Source organism: Lingula anatina, chromosome 1, assembly GCF_051362555.1.
Source record: "Lingula anatina isolate TDL-2025a chromosome 1, LinAna3.0, whole genome shotgun sequence".
Lineage (NCBI taxonomy): Eukaryota > Metazoa > Brachiopoda > Lingulata > Lingulida > Lingulidae > Lingula > Lingula anatina.
This window is the reverse complement of record NC_141767.1, coordinates 18,657,664-18,682,296: the sequence shown is the minus strand read 5'-3', so window position 1 is coordinate 18,682,296 and position 24,633 is coordinate 18,657,664. Positions and strand designations below refer to the sequence as shown.

The following is a 24,633-nucleotide window of genomic DNA, read 5'->3' as shown; positions in this document are numbered from 1 at the left end:
AAAGAAACCAAACTAGCATTCAAGAGGGACAACTACACAAGAACAGCATAATTGATGTCTCCTTTCATTGCAATTGAATCAACTTTAAATGTGACAGCAATTACACCAGACCATTGTACTCCATGCATGTCAAATAAGCTTACGTATACTTTAATGATCTCGAAAAAAGAGTATGCGTCCCCATTCAGTTAAAATGAATCCAATACTCGATCTGAGGAGAAGGGGACCAAGCCATCCGAAGATGTTACTCCTTTCCGACACAGTCTATGGATGTTTAGTTTAAGGTGTGAAATCACGTAGTAACCTTGGGGTTCTAAAGTACGGTGCCTAAAATTAGCATGTGCCCAACGCATGGGATATCCTAGTGAGTAAATATCTCCACCGTAGCATTATTCTTAACCAATGAAAATTCCCATCCTTTTGGAGCCCCTGGATGCAGCCTATCTGGGACGAAGTGACGAACCGAGCTGACTATTTTTATGTCATAGAAAACTATTTCTGAGTCAAAATAAATATAGATCACCTATGATGCTTTTCAAAAACGTACGTTTTTCATTCTACCGGGAAGGATTAAAACCAAGAAAGATGACCATGGTGATTCTTGTGTGTGCTTTTCTGTTACCATTTATTCCAACTGGAATAGGTAAGTGGCTTCTTCCTACCTGGATAGTTGTACCCTGATTGATGAAATTGAATAAGATTCTCTAATGTCACGTTTGAGTATATGTAACCTGTGGTATATGTTTTAAAGGCATATAGTAAGAAACCTATGGTTTTTCCAACATTTCGTGCTATGTTGAGAAGAAAACCTGCCTTAAAGATAGATAAATCGTTATTGCAGGAGCATCCACTGATCTTGAGAAACAGTTCATGGTTGTGTTTGGACCAAGTGGACTAGATAATCCCATCCCTCGAGAGATCCACATTATCAACAATGATAAAGACACAGGCACTGTCAATGTGTTCAAACTAGGTGATTTTAAATCGCAGAACCAGATAGTACCACCGGTAAATTTCTCCGTCTTTTAAAATTGAATTAAACAAGTTCGTCTCCTGCTTCGGTTCTTGTCACGGGTTTTGAAAAGAAGTAGCTTTAGCCTATTTTTTCATTTGAATATGTTACTGCATTTTAAGTTCATTTATACACTTGCTGCGTGATACCTGGCAAAATGATTTGACATAAACAAATCCATTTGACGACACTTACAAGACATCGTACATAGTAGAAAATGAAAATCATATGCTATCTGAATTTTTACGTTGGTCATGTAAAAAGATCATTTTGCAATGAGGAGACATAAAGATCATTTTACAACAATTTGGATTAAGAAACACTCGAGCCTTTCTGAGATGCAACAACATTTTTCAAAATAATAATACACTTACGTCTGTAATGTATGCTAATGCAGAGACATCTTGAATTTGGACCGCTGTTTATTTACTTACTTACCATCACATAAGATAATTCAATTACTGTCAAACTATTAATTTGTAACATTCAAACATTCAAAAACAAAATAATCTTAATCTTATATGAGAGTTAAGATAATGAGAAGAAAGAACTCAAAAGCCCGTGAAAAGATTCATGATAAAATGTGTTTGTTTTAATTTCAGATTCAGTTAAATCCAGGTCAAGTGAAACTTATCGAACTAGAAAATCGGAACAACATCAACAAAGTAAAAATGTATAATAAGCTCCTTCTTGATCACATGAAAGAGAGGACGTTTGTTGTAGAAAGTGACATAAAAATTTCCGTTTTCGCTGTAAATAAGGACAACGCCAGCACGGATTCTTTTCTGGTACTGCCAGCAGCTGGATTGGGGAAGCACTACGTGGTTCCATCCTGGAGGAAAACATACTTCGGCCATAGTTTTGGATCATCTTTTATTGGTAAGTTTCCATATTTGCTGGAATGGCATTCTTAAATCCAAGTTAAGAACGGATATAACATTCACTTGTTATTTGTCTTTGAGACATGTCAAGGGATTGTCGTTACTGCCATGTATACTGACAGTCAATGAAAACGCATCATTTATTTATCAAATAATGAGCCATTATTCAGTCACACAAGGTGAAATAAAGGTAAGAAAAGATCATTAAAATGCAAGGTCACGTGATAAAGTCTCTTTGGTTCCGCCCAGCATCCCCAGGGCCCGCAGTCGCTCTTCCAGTGTCAGACGTGGCATCACTGAACTTTTTTGTCATGTGTCATACTGGATTTGGTGACTACCTTAAATAGGCTTAATTAATCACCATATATTGAACCTGGTTAATTCACACCAATCATGAGACAGGAAAAACACATGATTTTGTAACAGCTGATCACAAAATCACTGAAGCGGAAATTTTAAACATCCGAGTGGTCAGCCCCCTCTCTTACAGGGTTACTACTTAATATGGAATATTTTTTATCATTGTTATTTTTGAGTGCTGATTAACAAATTTTCAGCTTGATTCATCAAAAAAGTATGTCATTGAGTGATAAAAATATCCAGTCTTCTATTGTGAGATATTTTGATCTATAATATCAAATCTGACATAAGATGTCATTCAAAAGAAAAGAACACCCCCAGAAAACCATATCAACAATTTGATGTCAGTATTAATTTTAAGCTAAGATATTAAAGAAAATGATAGCCTCCGGACAGTGATATGTTACACAGTCAAAAAACTCATTACGTTAAATCATGAAAAGTCATCAATAGCGGGTATGACCTCCAGCAGCCGCTTGCAGCGCCCTCATCCTACATGGCATACCCTGTGACAAGTTTTTTTATAGTTTGGATGGGGATATCATTCCAGGCAGTGATATTTGCATGTCGCAGTTCATCACTATTTACCGGCCGATGACCAAAGCTATTAATTCTGTGAGTTACTTCCGCCCACAGACTTTCAATTGGGTTCATATCTGGGGAGTTTGCAGGCCAGGGCAGTTGCTGAACCCATTGGTTTCGAAGAAAAACAGTGATTCTGCGAGCTCGATGTGGGGTTGCGCAGTTGTCTTGGTACACAAAGTTGTTCCTGAAGATGGATCTTACAAATCGAAGCATTGTTTGCTGTAGAATGTCTCTGTAGGAACCCTGGTTGAGATTGCCTCCTAGAAAAACCACTTCAGAAACTGGTTCTGGGCACCGGCATGAAATGCTCCCCAAACAGAGACGTTATCACCCCCTGCTTGTACCCTAGGCAGTACTCAATCATCGTTTTATGCCTCTCGTACACGTCGGCGGACACGTATTCGACCGTCAACCCTAAAAACTCCATATCTGGCTTCATTACCGAAAACGACGTGATTCCAGTGTTTTGGCTGCAAACGCACGTGGTCCCTAGCCCATTGCAGACGTCGCCTTATATGACTTGCTGTTAACAGTGGTTTCCCTACTGGTCTTCGTGCAAAATAACCGGCTTGCAGTTAACTCTTGTTCACGAGGGACCTTGAAACGGGCGTTTGAATGACATTCGGCCACTCTTTTCTGAGGACACTGGTTGTCTTTGTACGACCAGCACGGCGCACTCTAAGGAGAAGGCGATCCTGTCTTCTTGGTGTGATACCCAGACACCCTGGTCGAGGTATTGGAGTAGGTGCCCCTGTTGTAGCATTTCTTTGGAGGACTTTACTAACTGTTCCTGATAAATGTTGAATTGCCTGGCAATGGCTGTCCGTTTCTGGCCATTTTCTCTGAGGGTAAGAATCCCATAGTAAGCTGCGTCGCTAAGCTGTTGTACCATATCTTCTTTAAGATACCTGTCAAGTTTCAGAATGATCCCTTTGTTGCTTCTCTTAATACACTCCAAAGATTGGCCAAACCCATGCGTTTTTATACAAGGGCAGAAATTGCCGAAAAAAACACCCCTCACATTTCTGACCACAGAACATGCAACTGCATGCATCAATTGTTTCGAGAGTTGTGTGGTAATTAGGTAACATACCTGACTACACATGAAGTGACACCTCAGTTTTGGATTTAAAGTAGTTAGAGAGAACATAAATATTTTGTAGAAAATTTATTCGCCAAAAAATAATATTCCATATTAAGTGGTAACCCTGTATGACCAAACAAGTGCATTTGTACTCGTTATATGGTTGGAATCGATTCTCGGTAAAAAAGTACAAAAAGGTTTTCTGATGCGTTTTCATTGACTGTCAGTATATAATAGAAGAATAGGTGAGGTGCATTAATTAGATTGGGTTTGGTTTAAAAATATATATTGTCTTCTTCATACTAATACGCTGGTTCAACAAAGTTGCTTGTAAGCTTTTTTTATGCGTGTGTGGCTATTTTTTCATCTGACTTAATACTCACTACTGTGCTTTGTAAAAAAGAGCAAATTAATAATGCATCATCATTTGAACAGCCCAACTTAGGCATGATGCTATAAGGAAAATGTATATTCAGAGTTTGTTAGTATTAAGAAGTCTCTATCTTATTTCTTATTCTTGTTTCTGAACGTAACTTGATACTAATTGATACTAATAGTGCACATTGATTTTTTCAAGTTGTAGCGCCGGCAATAGTAAGGGACCCAGCAGCAGATAGTTTTCAAGTGAACTTCACATTTCCATGGAGATCGGACGATCCAGATGCAATTCATTTTGCTACAATCCCTGGATACACCAATCCGCTTTCTGTACAAATAGATGGGTTTGATATGTCGATATACTATGGTTCAACTTTTCAAATTTTGTGTAACAAAGATCTCACAGGGACCATAATCACTTCTGAAGAGCCCATTGTAGTCGTATCTGGAAACGAGCGGACATCTATTTTTGGTAACGAAACAATATTGATTAACGGTACCGAATGGGACAAAGACAGCCTAGATGAGGTGACAATTAATGGAACTGGTTGGAAAAATTCATATGATCATATTGAAGAGATGATACCACCAGTGTCTACCTGGGGGAAACATTTTGTGACTGTTCCACTGGCAGAGAGAAAATCGGGGGACGTGTTCAAAGTATTAGGTAAGATCACATACTAGCCTGCATAATTTACAACGCATTATCTATGTGTTACTGTAATACAGAGACCTAACAAGTAAGTGATATCTTATTTTCAAGGTTCAAGAAGTTTATTAGAGGCTTGCCTATGAAATGTAATACAGTAAGAATTTGATATAATACATGGCAGTTCAATACAGAGCCTTAAAATACTACATATACTACAACTTATTAAATTGTTTATTTAGCTAGTGAAGACAACACTGAAGTCGAAGTACAAAGGTATCGCCATTCAAGAAGTCGACGAGATACGAGTAATACGACTTTGCCTTTGAAAAGTAGGCAAGTACATACCATTTTGCGTCAAGGAGAATATCTGTTGGAATATGCGGCTTCTGATGAATATCTAGTCCTGAATGCATCAAAACAGATTCTTCTTGCACAGTACAGCAAGTCATGTAAGTCATTTTCATTTCGTTTTTTTTTTAAGTCAAAAATTGCCCCTTTCCATTCATATTAACGTATAATACTAATATTTCAAATTATTATTCAAGATTACATGCTGTTTCATGCTTTGTGTTGGGATTGTTGCTGCTTATTTCTTTTCCGGAAGTGGAAGATGAACGATGCATGTAACAGTTTAAACTGGAGTTTAGTTTACCATTGACACATAAGTTAGATTTTAATGTTAAGGGTTTGATGTTTTATTCATCGGTTTGGACCTTCGCCATTTACCGTTGTCGGTGACCGTCTTAAATGAACTTCAGTAAAGCAGTTATGCGTTATATCGTGTTTTCAAAGTACCTAAGTAGTTTTGTTAAGATACAAGAAAAAACCTTTAATTTATTTAAGTTTTCCAACACTAAACACATTAACAGAATATTTTAAGGCCACCAAATGTATTACAAATTAGGTTTTCCTTTCTGACATTGATAGAAATTTAGTAACGCCCAATTCCTCTTACTTCCAGCGACCTCAGACTTCACTGAAGGCGATCCATTTATGATGATTGTCCCTCCAGTCGAGCAGTATGTTCATAAATATGTCTTCAACACTTTCAAAGGAGTGATAATGGAAAAGTACTCTAACTTCATTGCAGTAGTAATAAAATCAAACCTAAGGCAAGGACTTAAGTTAGGAGGTTCGTTTAATGAAATCAGTGGCCCATCTTGGATAGAGCTTGGCGACTCGGGATTCTCCGCCGCAACCTTGCATATCAATCCCGGGGAACACTCTGTAAGACACTCTGATCCAACGGCAACGTTCATGGTTCTTTCGTACGGTTTCGTGAAGTATGAAGCTTACGGCCACCCTGCTGGTATGCGCCATTCCCCGCTGTACAGTTACTGTCAGACTACGACTTACGTGGCGGGAGACGGCATTGATAACGACTGTGATGGGCGCATCGATGAGGAGCACGATAACGGCATCGACGACGACGGGGATGGCCGTGTGGACGAAGACTTGGCGGAGTTGCTACCACTGGCCACCACTGCGTCAGCACCTGACCAGACTACATTGGCGTTGACATCAGGTCTTCAATTTTTCACGTCACCTTCAGATGGCAGTGTTATTTCAACAGCACAACCTACTGTGACAACAGATGAACAAGTGACAACCACAGTGACAACCATAAAGACCACTTCAGTCACCTCCACTTTCAAATCGACAGTTTCGTCCGCGTCCGTCGATTCCACCACGTTGGGAAAAACAGGTGGTTCAAGGCAAAGTAGCGACGGGTTGAACCCAGTAATTGGAATAACCACCGGTGTAGCCTTGTTGGTCGCCCTGGGCTGTTCCATTGGACTGTTCGCCTTTTATCGCAAATGTAAGCGTAAAAAGAAAAATGAAGAGGCTGAGGACATGAGTTCGTTCAGTAGACGGTCGTCAGCCGCGACCCTCCTTAACGCCAAAAACGCGGCTCCGAGGACAGCATCTGCCATCCATTTATCGGTGAATGAAACTGGGAGCCAGATTCTAGACACGGACGAAGGGATCGGATCCCTTCATGAAGCCGATGAGGTATTTGCTCTCCCAGAGGAGCAGCCGACCGCCGAACCTTCTGCCGGAGCAAAGCCAAGAGAGGCGTGGTCACGGACTTCCACCCCGACGGAACTAGCGGAAGGTGGCGAAGCGTACCGAGGGAGGCGAGGGAAACGAAACAGCGTCATCCCTTTAACGTCCATGGACTTTTAATTACCTGACCCTGTTTAACATTGAAAGATTGGTTAAAAAGCGTTTAATCAGCTATAATATTGTGCCAGAGCTAGGCCTTAAAATTAGACGACACGACCTATTACATGGGTAGTGTAAAACAAATTAAGATTAGACAGGGTAAAAAAAAAAAGATTCATATCTTCAAAATGGGAGTTCTTACGGTGTCTCCCAGCGACATGACCAAAAGCCAATATATGACAACAATAAGACTAATATAGGATTGCGTGTTCGTGCGCGTTCGCGCGTGTGTTTGTGTGAGAGAATTAAAGGAAAGACATTTTAGTATTTATCTAGCCACTGCTGTCTTATGTAGAACAGAAATGTCATTTTATTTGAGCACTTTCTACTTTGCCGATGTAAAAAAGTAGCCGACTATGTATCAAAATCTTTGTCTTTGTTGCATATCTGCCTTATGAATAGCCGTCAATACATTCTGTGCGAGAAGCAACCCACTAAATATATAGTGATAGTTTCATAAGCTCTCGTACTCATGTAACCTTCTCAGGATTGAGGTATCCGTCAAATAAATTACTATAGACGGGAACGTGCTAAGTGATATGAACACGAAGCAAAATTAGCTGGTCGGCACTTAATATAGCCTTTCACTTTTATATAATTTAGAATGTTATCTCTTTTACACATGCTTTATCATTTTCAATATTTTATTAAATACACCAGATTTGCCAACGCAGCAATGCGGTGTTCTACATGACTGACTTGCTGGATTCTTCAATTTTTGTCAGTCATATGATCGTCTGTGTTAATACGTAGTTTGCTGCATTTATTTTAAAGTCAGGCATTAAAAGCGTGTGCCTACCAAGAACGAGGTGTTATTTTGTCTAGGTTTTTTAATCTCAGTATAGTGCACTATGATGCCTTTGTTTTTCCTGCATTATATATACTGTATATACACAACAAGGCCTACGTATGAATTTCTTTTGAACTTTTTATAATTGGTCGCTAGCTATTTACAATTCTAGACCATTTCAAATAGCATGGCAACATTTATTTACATTATTATTATAACAGCATAACACCATAGTGAATTAATTATAATTTTATACTGTACGAATCAGTACAGTTTGAAGAGAATTGAAGTATTGCTTATCTAATAAGTTACTCTCTTCACACGTACAGCTGCTTTTATTTTATTATATTTTGTTTTATTCTTGGCGTGATACATAACTAGCTCTTCTCAATAAATGGGCTGCACTGATAAACAGTTTCCTATTTATTTAAAACGGTGTCATAAGGCATAAATAAAAAGAGGTAGTAACAATATCGATCTATCCACAGAATGCCTTTTCCTATCAGACAAGCACATTATTGATTTTTCCAAAAGATTAATCCAGTATTTGTGTTTTAAGAGAAAGATTTCCATGTGAAAGCCTTTGGACTGCTCACCTTTAATATGTCGTGTTAACAACAAATGCATGGAAGGTTTTAAAAAGGAAAGGAATTTAAGATCACTTCCAGGGCTCTTCATGGACCGATTTACATTTGGTGAGGGAATGACTCCGATAAAAGAAAATTGTCGTTGATTTACAGTATATATATTGGTAATAAATCAGTTAGCATTCTGTGTTTTTTAAAGCAGTAAGTCTTCAAGGACGAGTTTTCCGCCAACAATTCGTTTACTTGACCTTTTCTCATTGAATAATAACTTAAGAACACGTTTTCACCTAATACAGGGACAGTAATTCGAATTGTGATCCAGATCCAGATGTTTTTTTTTTTTTTTTTTTGCAAATTTCTCAACCATGTCTAAAATCAGCAAACAACCCAATCTGTGTTATATGTTCAACCTTTGAAAAATACAGTATTTGTTTTTCCATTTATAAGTATACGTATATTATCATTTAGCATTTGCTATTACATGTATTTAATCCCCAAAACCCCACGCTCCTCGATATTTTCAATATTCAAACGAATTGATACAACAGTGAAAATTGTGATTAAATAAATAAATAAATTAAACAATAAGTTAAATGATACTCATGGAAATCAGAAGTAAAGATATCAGATTTTCGTTCCGGTTTTTTGCTCTTAAAACGTTCCAGGACATAGATTCATTTGGGAGGGATAAACTTTAGGTGAAGTAATATGTATCAAAAGATGTACATTAGAAAGAAATTATAAGTTCATAGAAAGTGAATCAAGTTGACAGATTGTGTCTATCCAACATTAGATGACTCGTAAAGACTGACACCAAATTCGAAAACTGCTACTTCGACCTTTTGAGAAAGTCTATCACCAAATAAGAAACCACGGATTACGTACACTTTTTATATACGAAAAGCTGCAGCGAGAAACAAAATGATGCTGCATCAAAATTTGTGGACGCATCCAATTTACAGCGGTAAGACCCCCACTGGCGTTCCGGGGTCGCGCTGGTTGACCATCTTCACAGCGTATCAAAATATTAATAGCTCTTGAGCCTGGATAAGATAACACGCATGTTTATTTTTGTTGATTAAAACGCCAATCTATAAGCGTATTCTCACAGGTATATGAGATATATTGGTTGAAAATGTTTTGTCATGTGGCAATTATGAATTGCGTTCATAAGTTAATTCGTAATTTTGAAAGTAATTTCCATAACAGAATTTTATTTTATTTTGTGCCCTCTTTAAACGTATTTACATGGATTTTACTCTAAAAACATGTATGCATAAAGGCAACACTTCCTAGGTAAATTCTAGCAAATAAGTTACTATATCGTTATTCTCAATACGCATGTAACACAAGCTACCCCTAAACAATATTGAAAGTTAACAAATAATGCGCAAAAAATCATTTCAGACTAAATTCGTTTTCACTTCCACGATAATCTGGGGATATCCCATTGCAAAATTGTTAACCTTGAACATAAATCTTTAGATTAGTTGTAGGTCTAATATCTTGGGTTTTATAACCCTGCAATGCCCTATCTAATTACTTGCTCAATGGTCGAGCTTATTTATGTTTCAGATGCTCTAAAGCGTAAAAGAAAATGAAAATTAATCCCAGAGGCTCTATAACTGTAGCCATCAATTTACCTGCCCAATTTTGCTGACATGAGGATTACTTCATAATGTCTTATATCAGTCCTCAAATCTATCCGAATTACTTTTTGATATTTTGTAAATAAAAACTCTATTTAAAGGCTACGTGATGTGAAAATTACGTCGGAGGTGATGTCAAGGACATTTTGTAGCTTTTTAAACCTTTCCATCTTTACTCTGAGAGATTTTTGAATGTAAGTTTTTAAATACTAATGTTATGCTAAATATATAAATCAAGTTATACATTATTTCATGTCCCAAGCAAATTAATTGCACAATATAAAACAGCAGACATTATAGGGGCAATAGATTATAAAATATTAGGAACAGGAGGGGGAATTGCTTGGTTTTTGTCTTTATTTCGCTGGCTATACTTATTTATTTCTTGGGGAGAGAAGATTAAAAGGGGAGAAGGGGGTCCCTCCGAAGCCTCGGTACGATTATGGATCCGCAAGTGTATTTGACAAATGGGACAAAATACCCTTTGAAAGGCACAATAACCGGAATCAATCTCAAATTTTGGTTTCGTGTTGATGGGTTTGGCAACAAGTAGATGTATTTGCACGCGCCATCAACTATTAATTCAATTATATGATAACATGAAAAAAATGTAAACAGTGTTTAAAGACCACCGAGGAGTAAGGTTAAAGATTAAGATCCCACCCTCAGTGAGTCATAACGTAAAAAAATCTGCCTCATCCTATATCTTCATATATTCTTTAAGCGACTGATGACACTAAAACGCGTCATTTCACTTTCATCAGCTGCATGTGCCTTGACAGATTTAAGTAATAAAAGGAAATTGCGGAAATATATTGGCATGTGAGCTATATTTCTACGGCTATTTTCACACATTTGTTCATCTTTTTCTCCTTGTGCTCTTTGTGTTAAAATATAATTTTGTTGTCATAATTATACTGACATTCTTCGAATGAGATATATCGCGTGTAAATCATTCACAGATATATGTTGCATCTTTATGTATTCTTAATGTCCTCTTTATAAGTGACTGGTGATATTAAAGCCCATACGCTCACACACCTTGCCTCAGAAAAAGACAGACATTTCATTTACGCTGAAAAAAGCTGCGTCATTTTTGACAGATATTGCAAATGAAAAGATTGCTAAAACTGGTAATACTGTTGACAAACTTTTTTTCAAAATAAAGACAAAAAATGAACGAGTCAAGCTTGAAATTGAGTTTGATTGCAAGAGTTTCTGAGACTTATCGTTTGCTTGCTTATGGATGTGGATATTTACATGGATGACTTTCCTAACTTAGCGGGATATTACTTATCAGGTGTCGAGTCTAGTGGGGGAAATGTTAATATGTACAAGTGCGCTCTTTGGAATCAAGATATAAATTGTGAAATAATCAACGCTAAGGTAGCGACAGTTTCTTTCGTGGACATGCATCTCTTATTTAAAGACTTATCCGTTTCATTTTGTTTTGGCGCTTTAATGCTCTAAGCAAAAAATAACACACTAGATTTTCTTTTCACAGGTTGTTTATCGGTTGGAGTTTATGGATAACGTTGGAAATATCTATATTAAAGCATGACTAACCATCCCACTGCTTGTTAAAAACAATTCTTGAGTAAGAGATAACGAAACCACAGTTTTTTTAGGTATGTGAGGTACTCTTAGACATTAGCACAGGGTGTCTTAAAAGAATACAGACAAAGAAAAATAACGTACCAAATCCATTGAAGTTCACGTAATCACTTTGCCTGAAGAGTTACGTCTACTAACTGTTGTAGAAATCAGACTTATACAGACATATAGACATGGAAGGGTAGAATAGAACCGTTTGATTAGCAATACAGACATAACATTACCTTTGACAACAAAGTCGTTTTATCTAATTAAAATTTAATAATTTAAATACCATTACTTATTCCCTTTTTATCTATTTACAGAAGGAACGCATAAAGCTCTAACAATAAACAGCATCAAAGTTTTTTTTTTTCTTTTAACGTCAGACGATTGGTAAGAGAAGAAAGCATTTTGTTAGCTGGGAAGTTTTTTTCAATAGTGAAATCTAATCTTCTCTGGCGCATTTTAAAATGATTTTGTTGCTAGTGTAACTAAATCTAACATGCACTTTGTCATTTGACATCCTTTAAAAAATCTTTGTTGAAAAAAAAACAAGGAAAGGGAAAGAATAAAAATGGTATGGCGTCAGTTGATGTATATATTGTACCTTCATTTTGTATGCCAGTTGAAAAGTCTTTGGGTTTGTTACATTATAAAGCTCAAAGAGGAATGAGCTGTTTTAAAATGCAGTTTCTCCTTGATATGTGATTCATTCACCCCTTGTTTGGCCAAGAGTGCACGCTCTTTGCTACAAAAATAGCATAAGTTGGGAACAAAAAGCGCACTTTACAATTCGCCGAATTACTGAAAACACCCCAAAATGTTCTTTTCCATTCAAGTGCCGATACGAGTGTTACAGCGGAGTATTGTGCTATATATGAATGCCTTTTATCTTCACTGGCGCATTTTCAATAATTTCTCTCAATGTAGGACGGTTTTCTAAGATGACCAATTATCATAATTAGATAAACGTTGAGTTTATTCTAATTAGGTGAAAAATGACAGAAAACGATATGATATAGGGCCATGCTGGCCTTTTACACTAAAATTTGGTAAATTTGCTTTAAATATGAATCACAGCATTGCTTTCAGAAAAACTTAGAAAAGAACAAAGGGAAAACAGTGTTGGAGTAAACAGGGATCTTTGATGGTAGCTATCAATCATCCCCGTGTAGAGCCGACATTTTTAGTAGCCAAGCAACCAAAAGGAAATTGAATGTAAATGGAAAAGTAAGATGACAGAAGGTTTTGTTAAAGTACTTGGCTGTTCCGACTATTTTTCAACTACATTGCAATTTGAGTCCACCAAGCCACCATCTGTTTTGCTTGTCTGTCTGTCTGTCTGTCTGTCTATCAATCCACCTTTCTCTCTCTGAGAGATTGTCTGTTGGGTTGTATGTCAGGCTGTCTGTTTGTCCGCTGTCCGTTTGTCTCTTGTCGAGTGTTGCAGTGTCAGACCACATACAAACACAAGACTCTGAGTTGTGTGTAAATCAAAGCACAAATAGTTTTCATAAATGTTATTTGTGTTTTTGTTCCTTTCTTCTTCTTGTCAGGCATGCTCTCTTTCGATTCTCTTCTAACGTTAGCAATTATGTTGTACAAGAACCCATCAATTCAAAAGAGCAACAATTGTACAGACTGCTCTTGTTCCACTCGTTCCAACAACCGATTTTGAAAATAAGGATGTGGATATTACGAAAAAAATTTTAAATTATATATATATATATATATATATATATATATATATATATATATATATATATATATATATTATAACTCATTAGTCGGTTTCTGCCATGTTGCAATTGATTACCAGAGGCGTACATATCACCCGGTGCGAAATGAAGTTCCAGTAGCAGACCGTTTGACCCAGACGTAAAAATCAGGACTGCTATTGTACCCAATGGCCAGTTAGCCTTTCCACCTCGATAAGACGTCAATATTCACTCATTGAAATGCACGGTTGTTACTTAAATGTCTCTTTTATCTCATCTTTGATACGCAATCAGTGCAGTGCCATTGCAAGGGTATATTTGATGACTTTTGGTTATTTTCATAGTGTAAACCAACCGACATCTTGGATTGCTTAATCAATATTGGAAAGAAAGGGACAAAAAAAACTTTTTTTTGATGATACTATTATACTGTAAGAATGTACTCCCAAAATGAAAAGCTTAATTCTATATCTGTGAATATACAAATATGGCTATTCCATTATGTCCAGGTAAGCTGTGCGGCTCTTTCTCCGGTCATCTGGGATTCCGGCTGAGTCACGCAGGCTTAAATTTGCTTGCATATGGATTTGTATATTTACATGGATGCTCTTCCTAAGTGGGGGACACGCCATTTATCACTAGGGTTGCACTAAGTAGGAGACCACTAGTGTGTGACAAATGTAATCTATGGAATTCACATTTGAATTATGAACAAACACAGCAAAAGGGAGGCAAGTAGCAACCAAGGACACATTATGGAATCAATGCTTTTTAGAACGATTATCCCTTTTTTTAACATTAGGTGCTTGATTTTTAATTTAAATCCCTCTGCAACTTTTTAACTCAAAGGGTGGATCAATCTATAATTTTTGCTTTTCATTTCTTTTCCAACATCCAATCTAAATCACTTCAAACTTAGCTTATGAAGTTGCACTATGATAACCAACGGCAAATCTCGTTTTCCAGCAAATAATTCCTTTTTTAATTACAATTTTGCTCTACACGGGAGTACAACTTCAAACACGTTATGTGCCATTTGGATCTGGAAAATATAATTTAAACAAAAAGCTGTCGAATAGACAAATACATGTAGATAAACACACAAACATGGAAATGAATTAACAGATAATTGAAATATATATATATATATATAAATATATAAAGATGCAAATAATTTGGATAACCAAATGGATATTTTTTAAACAAGCAAAATATCGATTAACAATTTCTGCAACAGACAATGGACAAGCAGTATTTTTGACAAATACATTTCATACTTCATTCTTCCTTTTTCCCTTTTCACAGCCATTTTACATGCATTTCAATTAACACCAATGCTCAAGATCTGCAAACAGTTAACAAGACATGAAGATATGGGGAATACATGTTGACGCGGTCATCTGACATCTGCCAACTGGAAAAAAAATGGGATTGGTGATATCTGAACTTACCCTTTCTTATAAAAACCGTCAGTGCTTTATTGTTATCAGTGCAAACAGACTTAAGTAAAGAAGTTATCAGAGAGGCGGTAGGGTTATCCAGTAGAAAAAAAGAACAATGAGAATTTTTCAGCAGAACTACATTTGCAATTTAATTGGGATGTAGTTAGTTCTCTAGATCTTTGTAAGTCTCATTTGGATTTCTTCCATATGATCTATTTATGCAAAATTGCCTGTCATTGGTTATATCTTTTTATATGGCAGCTGAATATGATTCGGTGAGGTTATCATAAGGGGGATTTGAAATATTCCTGTCACCAACTTAGCCATGCTCGAAAATAGCTTCGTCAGGGAAAATGCCTTTAATGCTAAAGATACAACAAGGCAAGGATCTACCTCAGTTTCCAAAGATATCAAGGTCCCTTCACAATGTTATCACCAGCTGCAGATACCGTCTTTGGTCTTCAGATTAACTATTTAATTAAATGTGGCTACCAAGGAGCAGTCGAGCGTCTTAAAAGGGCGATTCTGAAAATAAGTGTACTTTCCACTTTTGTTTCAATCAAAACTATCAATATTTTATTGAAAGAAACAGCTTGAAGATAATGGCAATCATTTTAGCGGAAATGTCCTATAGTAGACTGGCATATCTGCCGCGGTGTAATGTAACAGTAGTTGGTTTGGTACATGTAAATTGTTCTTACCGTCGCTAACCTTGAGGCATTAACACAGTAGCATGGAGACATGTGCTAAGAATAAATCACCGGTTACAAAACTGTGTACGAAAGTCACTGAAAAACAAGACCCAGTCCCGACCAAAACACACCAAAAGAAGGTTTGAAACATGCTTAAGATAATCGGTGTGGTTTTGTTGATTCTTCCTGTCACAGAAGGTGAGTAGTTTCACGATGCTACTATTTTCTGCGTCATGCGTGACTAGTACACGATTTAAATGTTTTAATTGGCTACTCTTTGTTAGTCAGAGAAATCATTATTCTCCAAATACAAATCATCATTGTATATTTCCAAAGTTGCATTCTTAAGAAATAAAACGATATCATTCCATCCAAAACAATGATAAAGCATCAAAAATGCAATCGGAAACCTGCAAAAAATTAATTAATATAAGTGTCAAATGGAGTTTCGGGATTATGAACCTAGACTAATAAAAAAGGGAGAAAAAAGCATTTCACTCTATATGCAACGTATTTATATATTACGATTATTTTGCAGGAACAGAGAAAAACTATGACACCCTTGGGAATGAATTTGTGGTGATGTTTGGCAGTAATCTCCCTACCTCGGCAGGATCTGATCAGCCCGAAATCCATGTGACAACAAGAGATCCTAGGGGAGCTACGGTCAATCTCACTCGATGTCCAACGCTGGTCAAACTCAAAGAACAACTCTCAACGGTAAGGCAAACTTAGTTCTTTTGGCAAACACGGGAGAAGAATTCTTTTCTTCAGACAGATATGTTTGTTTTATTCTTTAATGTGTCTTAGATTTGTTCGAGACTGAATTTTAACGGTATTCTGGCAGCATTGTGCTTTATTAATAAGTGGAGAATATGATGATTTGCTTAATAATAAATGTGCAATTTAAAAACCATATAAATCAGATAAAGATAATAATAATAATAATAATATTTATTTCTTAAAACCGCACTACACTAGCGTCTCATTGCTGTTTACAGGTAAAATTATTAGGATTACAACTTATTATATATATAATAAAAGCTAAGGTAAAAAAAAAAACAATTAAAATAATTAAAACTGGTTAAAATAGTAATGGTCTGAACAATAAAACTTTTTTTCTGATAAAATGAGAAGATATTAATTAAAATACTGTGCAAATAAGAATGTTTTTAAATCTTTTTTAAAAACCTCAACACTGTCAATAGTCAGAATGTGTGAGGGTAATTGATTCCATAAAATTGGTGCTGAAATTGAAAATGCCCTGTGGCCGTAGGTTTTGGTTGTTTTTTTATTATCATTTCTGATAAAACAAGGAGTGGAGGTGGATCTGGTAGACCTGGTGAGACTGGGTGTACTTGGATGAAGCATCGAGTTAAAATATGAGGGGCATTCACCTCTAGTGAATTTAAAAACAAACAACAGTAATTTAAAAACAATTCTCTGTCGTACAGGAAGCCAATGTAGTTCGAATAAAATGGGTGAAATGTTTGATCTGAGAGGGATTTTGGTCAGTAGTCGTGCTGCAGCATTTTGGACAGATTGCAATTTTTCAATTTGATAGGTAGGAAGACCATACAGTAGACTGTTTCCGTAGTCAAGATGTGAAGTTATAAAGGCATGGACAAGCCTCTCCATTTGACTTTTATCGAGGATGTGGGATAGTTTGGAAATTTTTTTAAGACCATAGAAAGCGGCTTTGCATTTTTTGCTGATGTCGGCAGCCATATCGCACCTATTATCAAAAATTACTCCAAGGTTTTTAACCTCATCTTTTACCGTGACTGTACTGTTTCCAATTTCTAATAGTTCTAGTTTTTCCGCATCCTTAGAAAAACGAGAAGTAAAGTGAACTACTTCTGTTTTGCCATCATTGAAAACAAGTGAATTGGCATCAAGCCATTGGCTCAACTGAATAATACATTTCTGGATAGATGGTATTACATCTGATGGCCTGTCGCAAACAATATAAATTTGTGAGTCGTCTGCATAGAGCATAAGGTTAAAACCGTACTCAGAGACAATGTCCTCAATTGGTGACGTGTAGAGAGTGAACAGGATGGGGCCGAGTACAGAACCTTGTGGTACACCACAAGTTAGTGGTGTTGACGGTGATTTGTGAGTGCCTATTGAGACTGATTGTTCACGCTCAGTCAGGTATGATTTGAACCATGCCAATGCAATACCATCTATACCGAAACGATTTTTTAGTCTGTTGAACAAAATTTCGTGGTTTATTGTGTCAAAGGCTGCAGACAAATCAAGTAATAATAAGACCACTTGTTTCTGATCATTGAGTGCCAGAAGAATATCATTGTGCACCTTGAGCAGCGCTGTTTCAGTGCTATGATGTGTTCTATATGCCGATTGAACCTTTGCAAAAAATGGATGAGTATGCAGATAGTCAGTTAGCTGTGTCGCTACTAGGCGCTCCAGTACTTTTGAAAGAAATGAGAGGTTTGAGATGGGACGGTAGTTCTGCAGGTCATTAGGGTCTGGATTGCCTGTGGCCTTTTTTATGAGTGGTCTGATTAAAGCTTTCTTGAAACACCCAGGGACTATGCCGCTTTGAAGAGATGTGTTGAAAAGCTTTGTAATGGAAGGTAGTAATTCTTCTATGCATTCCTTTGTGAGGTTAGTTGGAAGGATGTCCAATTCTGATGATTTTGGCTTAGAGGCGTTTATCAGCTTTTTTATTAGTTCGGGAGTAGCGATGGTAAAATCTCTGAAAAAACTCGGAGATGTAGGAGGATCAACTTCTTGTATAATGGAGTTGTTAATTCCGCTTTCAAAGGATTTTCGAAGTTTTTCTATTTTGTTATTAAAAAACTCCAGGAACACAGAACAAAGTTGCTCATCAGAGTACAGTGTTGGTTTAATGGTTGTTGCTGATTTTTTTAAACCGGTTAACTCCTCAACAATCATAAAAAGACTTTTGGTATCCGAGTTGTCTATGCGTTTTTTGTGGTAGTCAGATTTCAGTTGATCAGCACGGCGACAGTACTCTAGGCGTTTTTCTTTGTGAATTTGGCGATGGACTTCCAGACCAGTGTTGCGCCATTTACGCTCACATTTTCTAACTGATTTTCGCATCTCAGACAGTTCACTACAAAACCATGGCGCTGTTGACTTACTGCGTGTTACTTGAGTATTGACTGGAGCAAGTTCGTCGAGAATGTTGGTTATGGTGTTGTGATATGAATGCAGAAGATTGTCCACATCTTCTGAAGTAGTGTTTCCAATTGCATTGGTATCAGGTGGGAAGGAGTTAAAGGCAGATTGAAGTTTTGCTTTAAGAACATCAGAGTCAATTTCTTTCAGGTTTCTACGTGAAGTCGTAGTTTTAACCGCAGGAGGACAAGCCACATTCAGACAGAATTCTATAAGACTATGGTCTGAATTCAAGTAGTCTGTTGAGTCAGTTGAAAAGAGAAGATTATCTGATGCGCGAGTTATCAATAAGTCAAGAGTGTGCCCTTTTTGGTGAGTTGGGAAATGGATGTGCTGTTGAAGATCTCTAGAAAATATAATTTCATTCAGAAGTGAAGCATCACGGGAATGAGAATTATCAACATGAACATTGAAATCCCCGGCGATTATGAGATGGCCTGGTTTTGGGACGACTTTTTCCAATAAGGTTGCAAATTCACCGAAGAAGTCCGAGATCGGGTTGTTTGGAGGACGGCAGATGAGAAGAAATTGTAGTGTTTCACTTTTTGATGTAAAAACAATGTCTAAAGATTCTATTGATTTCATGGAATGTTTTTGTTTTTTAACCATTTTGAGACGAGGATGGGCTAAAATAGCTACCCCTCCACCTCTCTTTCCAGTCCGACATTCATGATGGAAGGAATACCCAGGTAAACTTGATGTAATCTCTGAGATGATTGGGTCTCTATTAGATTTGATCCAAGTTTCTGTCAGGAGAAAAATGTCCAAGTTTTCTTCGTAGATGTGGGATGACAAGCTGGCTATTTTTCCCGAAAGGGATCTAGCGTTCCATAGAGCACATTTTAGCTTCAGCTTTTCGGAAAGAGACGATGTCCTTTTAATGTGTATCAAATTTGCAGAATTAGATCCAGTTTGTTTTGTCAGTTGGAAGAGTGGCTTTGACTTAACAGTTGTTATGGTTCTTCTGTGGTTCACTCCACCACGTGATCCCCTTACTTGTCTGTTGATGTTTAGTTTCTTAATTATGGTCCAAGTGTTAGCTGACAGACAGTACTTCCCTCTGGCATTTATGTCAATTAGGAAGTTCCTAGTGTGGGCCCATGCATTGTGAGCTGTACCTGTGAATGCCCTAAGGCTCATTTTCTTGGGTGAACAGAATTCTACTTGGTAAAATACCTGGTATTAGCTGTGGTAACAGTGCATACAGAACACTATGACAGCTAAAGATTTGGTTACAATCCTTGTGCAGGAAACAGCAACTGTCCAAATATCACCAAACCAGTGTCCAAACCTCTGTAACTTTGCAATCAGTGGATTCCTGAGCCATTTAAAAAGTGTTGTACAAAAAAATTGAGTGTCAATATAGCTCCTTCTAGTTACAAAAATCATAAATTTAGGAGAGCCACAAACAGCCCGGGCAGCTCAGTCAGTGGCGCCCCCTACATTGATAAGTAAGTTATTTCTGTTTTGTAAATTAAATCTATCCTTACCAGGTGACAATTCAGAAAAACGAAGTCAAGAAAATTCTAATAAATATTCCTGGGGAGGATGGTCGCATGCGGGGAACTGGCTATCAGCCACAGCGCTGTTACGTCGTGGAATCCGACACAGACATCGCGGTGGTGGCGGCAAATCGTGTCAAAGAGTACACGGATTCTTACCTGGCACTCCCGGTGGATGTTCTTGGCACTGAGTACATCATCCCTTCCTGGCCCAAGACACAATCTTATGATGATTCCTTCATAGGTAACGTTTTTTAATGCAGTGATGAATAATTATGAAGGTTATATTTAAGGATTTTGCGACAACAAAATATGTTCTCTTTATTTCTTAGCAATGAAATGTAATTAATACAATACAACGCCATGTGAAAAGTGAAATATATTGGTATATTAATCAATCTGTCTTTTGACATTTCGAATTCAGAACTTACCATGTTTGTATATAACACACAATTTTGTATTGCAGCACTGTCCTGTTCGTCATGGGAAAGAGAATTCGATTCTAATACGACAGTAACTTTCTCATTTCCCGAAAGAACGAACGATCCTATTGTAGTGGAATACAACAATGAGACATATGGACACCACCGCAATTTGACGATGTCATTAAACTCCTTCGATTTTGCTATTAATGACTGGAACAGCCAAACCGTGCAGATACTCAGCAAACAGGACCTGACGGGAACTAAAATCACATCTAACAAGCCTATCGCTGTAGTGTCCGGAAACACGGGGACCAAGATTGGAGCTTTGCCCACCTTTACGGGAGAAAATGGAGTACTGTACGAGGAATCCTACGATCACCTGGAAGAAATGATTCCACCTCTACGTGCATGGGGAAAAAACTATGTCACCGTGCCTGTAGCGGACAGGAAAAAAGGGGACATTTTCAGAATTATTGGTATATAAATAGTTTTTTCAATTACTTAGACTGCCGACTCTTACTGATATGGCAAAATCCTTAAACTGCTGTTATAGTTGTTTCACTGAGTGTGACTTAGTGTGTGGTGTCATTTATCGTTAGCCTTAAACTGACTACATTTCCAAATTTCATCGGATTAAATTTGGTTTTTGCAAAGGAAAATATCGTAATATTGAAGCACGTTTTATATACTTGGAAATCTTCCAAAGAATTGCCTAACTGTGCTACAATAAAAATAAGAATAGATAAGCAATAAAAAGCGTAACATAATTTATTTAACATTCAAGGTATGGACCAGCAATACATTTACTAAAAACTTATTCAAATGATTTCCCTCAATTTTTGCCTTATCATTTCAGCAAGCAAAGATACCACCAATGTGGGCGTGTCATTTTATAGAGGTGCTTCTCTGAGGCAAAAGAGAGACATTTCAACAACCACCGCAAACCTCATTGAAAAGAGGAACAACCTGATTAATAATATGGGAGATTTCTTGCAGTTAGATATCCCTTCTAACGAATATCTTGTCATCCAGGCCGACGAACCCATACTTCTGGTACAGTACTCCAAATCAGGTAATTGTTTTTTCAAGGGCAAAAGATAAGTGTTTGTCAATAAAGATAAGAAAGACCAATATAATAACATATCAGTACTCTGTTATTAGTGAGATGTTGTAGATTAAATACTTTCGATGCAGGCTTGTTGTTTAGATTGGAGACCAAAGCATGGAATCTTTGTAGTGACAGTGGCTTAAGTGGGATTATTTATATAAGGCGCCACACTGTTTACAGGCTGTTTTCATTAAACTCAACGGAAAAAATCATCGTTAAAGAACACTAATTTATCGAAAAAAGAAACGAGAATCTTCATGGGTGCTCCTTGTTAACAATATCATTTCTTTCTTTCCAGCTAATATAGATCGGTCTGAAAGCGACCCCTTCATGCTTGTCATGCCGCCTGTGGAACAATATGACAACGAGTATACATTCGCCACAGTGGCAGGAATAACAAACCCGTATACAAATTATGTAGCAGTTATCATCAAGACAGTTGACAAAAATGGTCTATACATTGACGGTCAGCCTTTCTACAATGGTTCCAGCGACACACCTTGGGTAGATCTAGAAAATACAGGATTTTCTGTCAAAACGAAGGTGATCGGGCATGGCTCTCACAATCTGTTTCACGTCGATTCCAGTAAGACATTCGCGGCGATGTCATATGGTCAGACCAAATACGAATCGTATGGGCATCCAGCCGGAATGCGAGTGGCATCTTTGTATGACTATTGTCAAGCGAAACCTGGCACGGCGGGAGACAAGCTTGATAATGACTGTGATGGACGTATTGACGAAGAACTCAAAAATGGCCTCGACGACGACGTAGACGGTTCCATTGACGAAGATCTGGCTGGAGTCGTTCTGTTCACTGCGGCACCGCAGTCAAGCACTACATCTTCTACTAGTACTGAGTACACGTCTGATGTTTCGGAGGTATATACACCCGCACCAACTAAAACCAAGGATTTTTTGGATAATTTAGGTGAAGGAATGGGAGGGTTCGCACCCGGGCTCGTACTGATATTTGGAATTGCACTGTTAGTGACGCTCAGCTGCTGTGTGTTCTTCGCCTTTTTGCTGTATAAGAAAAACAGAAAAGAGGAAAACGCAAACACCGACCCCGCCCTACCATTGGAGCCAATCCAGCGAAGCAAGTCTGTCCGTTTCAGTACTGACACCTTGTCGCCGTCATCGGGGTCAGGAAAGCGTTTTGAGAACCAGAGAATGAGCGTCTACTCTGTCATATCGGACGATTTCAACTACAGAAATGATGAGGACGAGGGAATCGGAGACAGTGAGAGAAGTGCTACACCTGACGATACGGGCTCCATGGCGAGCACGGAAACGCCCAGAATCGCTTCAGCAGGCGGTGTAGAACCAACCATTGGAGATCTAAATCAGACAGATACTGCAAGGGACGCTTGGTCGCTTTCGTCAAGCCAAGGCAGAGACAGCCCTGGGAACGACTCCCAAAATACGTTTCTTCCTCGAGGCAAACGGAATAAACGCAATCATGTCGTACCAGTTTGGGCATCAGACTTTTGAGAATAAGCTAGAGCATCCTCGGCTGGGTACGCATAGACAAGCGCTTTGGTATAAAGTGCAGAGTTTATCAGAAGGAGAGACAAATGTGATTTTTGAAGTTGCTTCTATATTGTTACACATATAGACAAGCCGCTTTACCATCTTGAATGTTGCAGATAAGAAACGAATGCAGTGACAATTTTATGACGTGGCATACAAATTGCGTACATGCAGTTTCAATGTTGTTGGATACTATTTACAAATATCGAGAACGCGACCCGTATTCCCGGTATTCCTTTCGAATTATGTGGTGAACTATCGGTCATTTACTTAAAATGGCACACTGCGTATCTGGTAGCCCCTTTCCTTGCCTTTCTCTTTTATGCATTAATATGTATATATAGGCCCCACATTATGTACTGTTTTTCAGTTTTGGATTTCAGCATCGCTTTGAACGACTAAAGAGGCTTTTCCTCTGTTCTGTCTTTTAAATACACTTATAGTAACTGGAACAAACTTTTAATTCATCGAATCATTTTCCTTAATATTGCTATAGGCCTATGCATTGATTCTTGCATAAATGTACAAAAAATTGCATATTATGATCGTTTGTTTTGATATTTATTACTTGAATGTTGCCTTCTCCTGCATAATCAGACGGTGTAAGGGATTGATTTTATTCTATTGCTTATAGGTCCTTATAGGTTGGAGGGGTTAGTTTTATTTGTGTAAGTATACAGTAGCATTAACCAAGCGTGTTTTATCACTCACATACGACGGTATTGTTGTATAATCGCCCTATGTTACGTGATGTTTAGTGCAATGTTTCAATAGGTGCTTAGTCTACTCATTTGTCACAACAGGACAGAATAGTTGAAAATCATATTCCAATATAAGATAACAATGCTACTGCTTGGTGCCGTAGTGGTGCGGTTTCTATGCCACTGTCAAAGTAGGCCTACTGGTAAAATAAACACACAACTTTTAGGTAAATCTAACCCGCATAACCAACTCCCACAATGAAAATACAACATTATACTAAATTTTGTCTTTTGTTTTAGAATCTATGTTCGCTCTCAATTCCTCGTTGTACAGTAGCCTATTTAGGCCTACTTTAATGGGACAGTAAGTAAGATTCAAGTAGGAAAATCTTAAGAAATTTGTAATGCCCTTGTTAAAATAAAAACGTCTGTCAAATTACATAGCTATAGGTGACTAACAGGTTTGAAAAATAGTTGATAGCTTGTTCAGCAAATATTTATTTTAAAAAATTTTAAATAACATGAATCAATCATGAGAAAC

At 37.5% G+C, this 24,633-nt stretch overlaps 2 protein-coding genes across 2 annotated transcripts; both read left to right on the top strand.

Moving 5' to 3' along the window:
- The first annotated feature begins 585 nt into the window (after nucleotides 1-585).
- LOC147764044 (uncharacterized) lies at nucleotides 586-8,380 on the top strand. Its single transcript, XM_087001928.1, has 6 exons — nucleotides 586-643; nucleotides 842-1,008; nucleotides 1,615-1,891; nucleotides 4,500-4,967; nucleotides 5,192-5,401; nucleotides 5,914-8,380. Exons 1-6 carry the CDS (start codon nucleotides 586-588, stop codon nucleotides 7,137-7,139), a joined length of 2,406 nt encoding a protein of 801 aa, XP_086858054.1. The 3' UTR covers nucleotides 7,140-8,380.
- Nucleotides 8,381-15,664: 7,284 nt separating this feature from the next.
- Nucleotides 15,665-23,934, top strand: LOC106150974 (IgGFc-binding protein). Its single transcript, XM_087001232.1, has 6 exons — nucleotides 15,665-15,850; nucleotides 16,191-16,372; nucleotides 20,317-20,569; nucleotides 20,792-21,226; nucleotides 21,607-21,822; nucleotides 22,157-23,934. Exons 1-6 carry the CDS (start codon nucleotides 15,802-15,804, stop codon nucleotides 23,350-23,352), a joined length of 2,331 nt encoding a protein of 776 aa, XP_086857358.1. The 5' UTR covers nucleotides 15,665-15,801; the 3' UTR covers nucleotides 23,353-23,934.
- The last annotated feature ends 699 nt before the right edge of the window (nucleotides 23,935-24,633 follow it).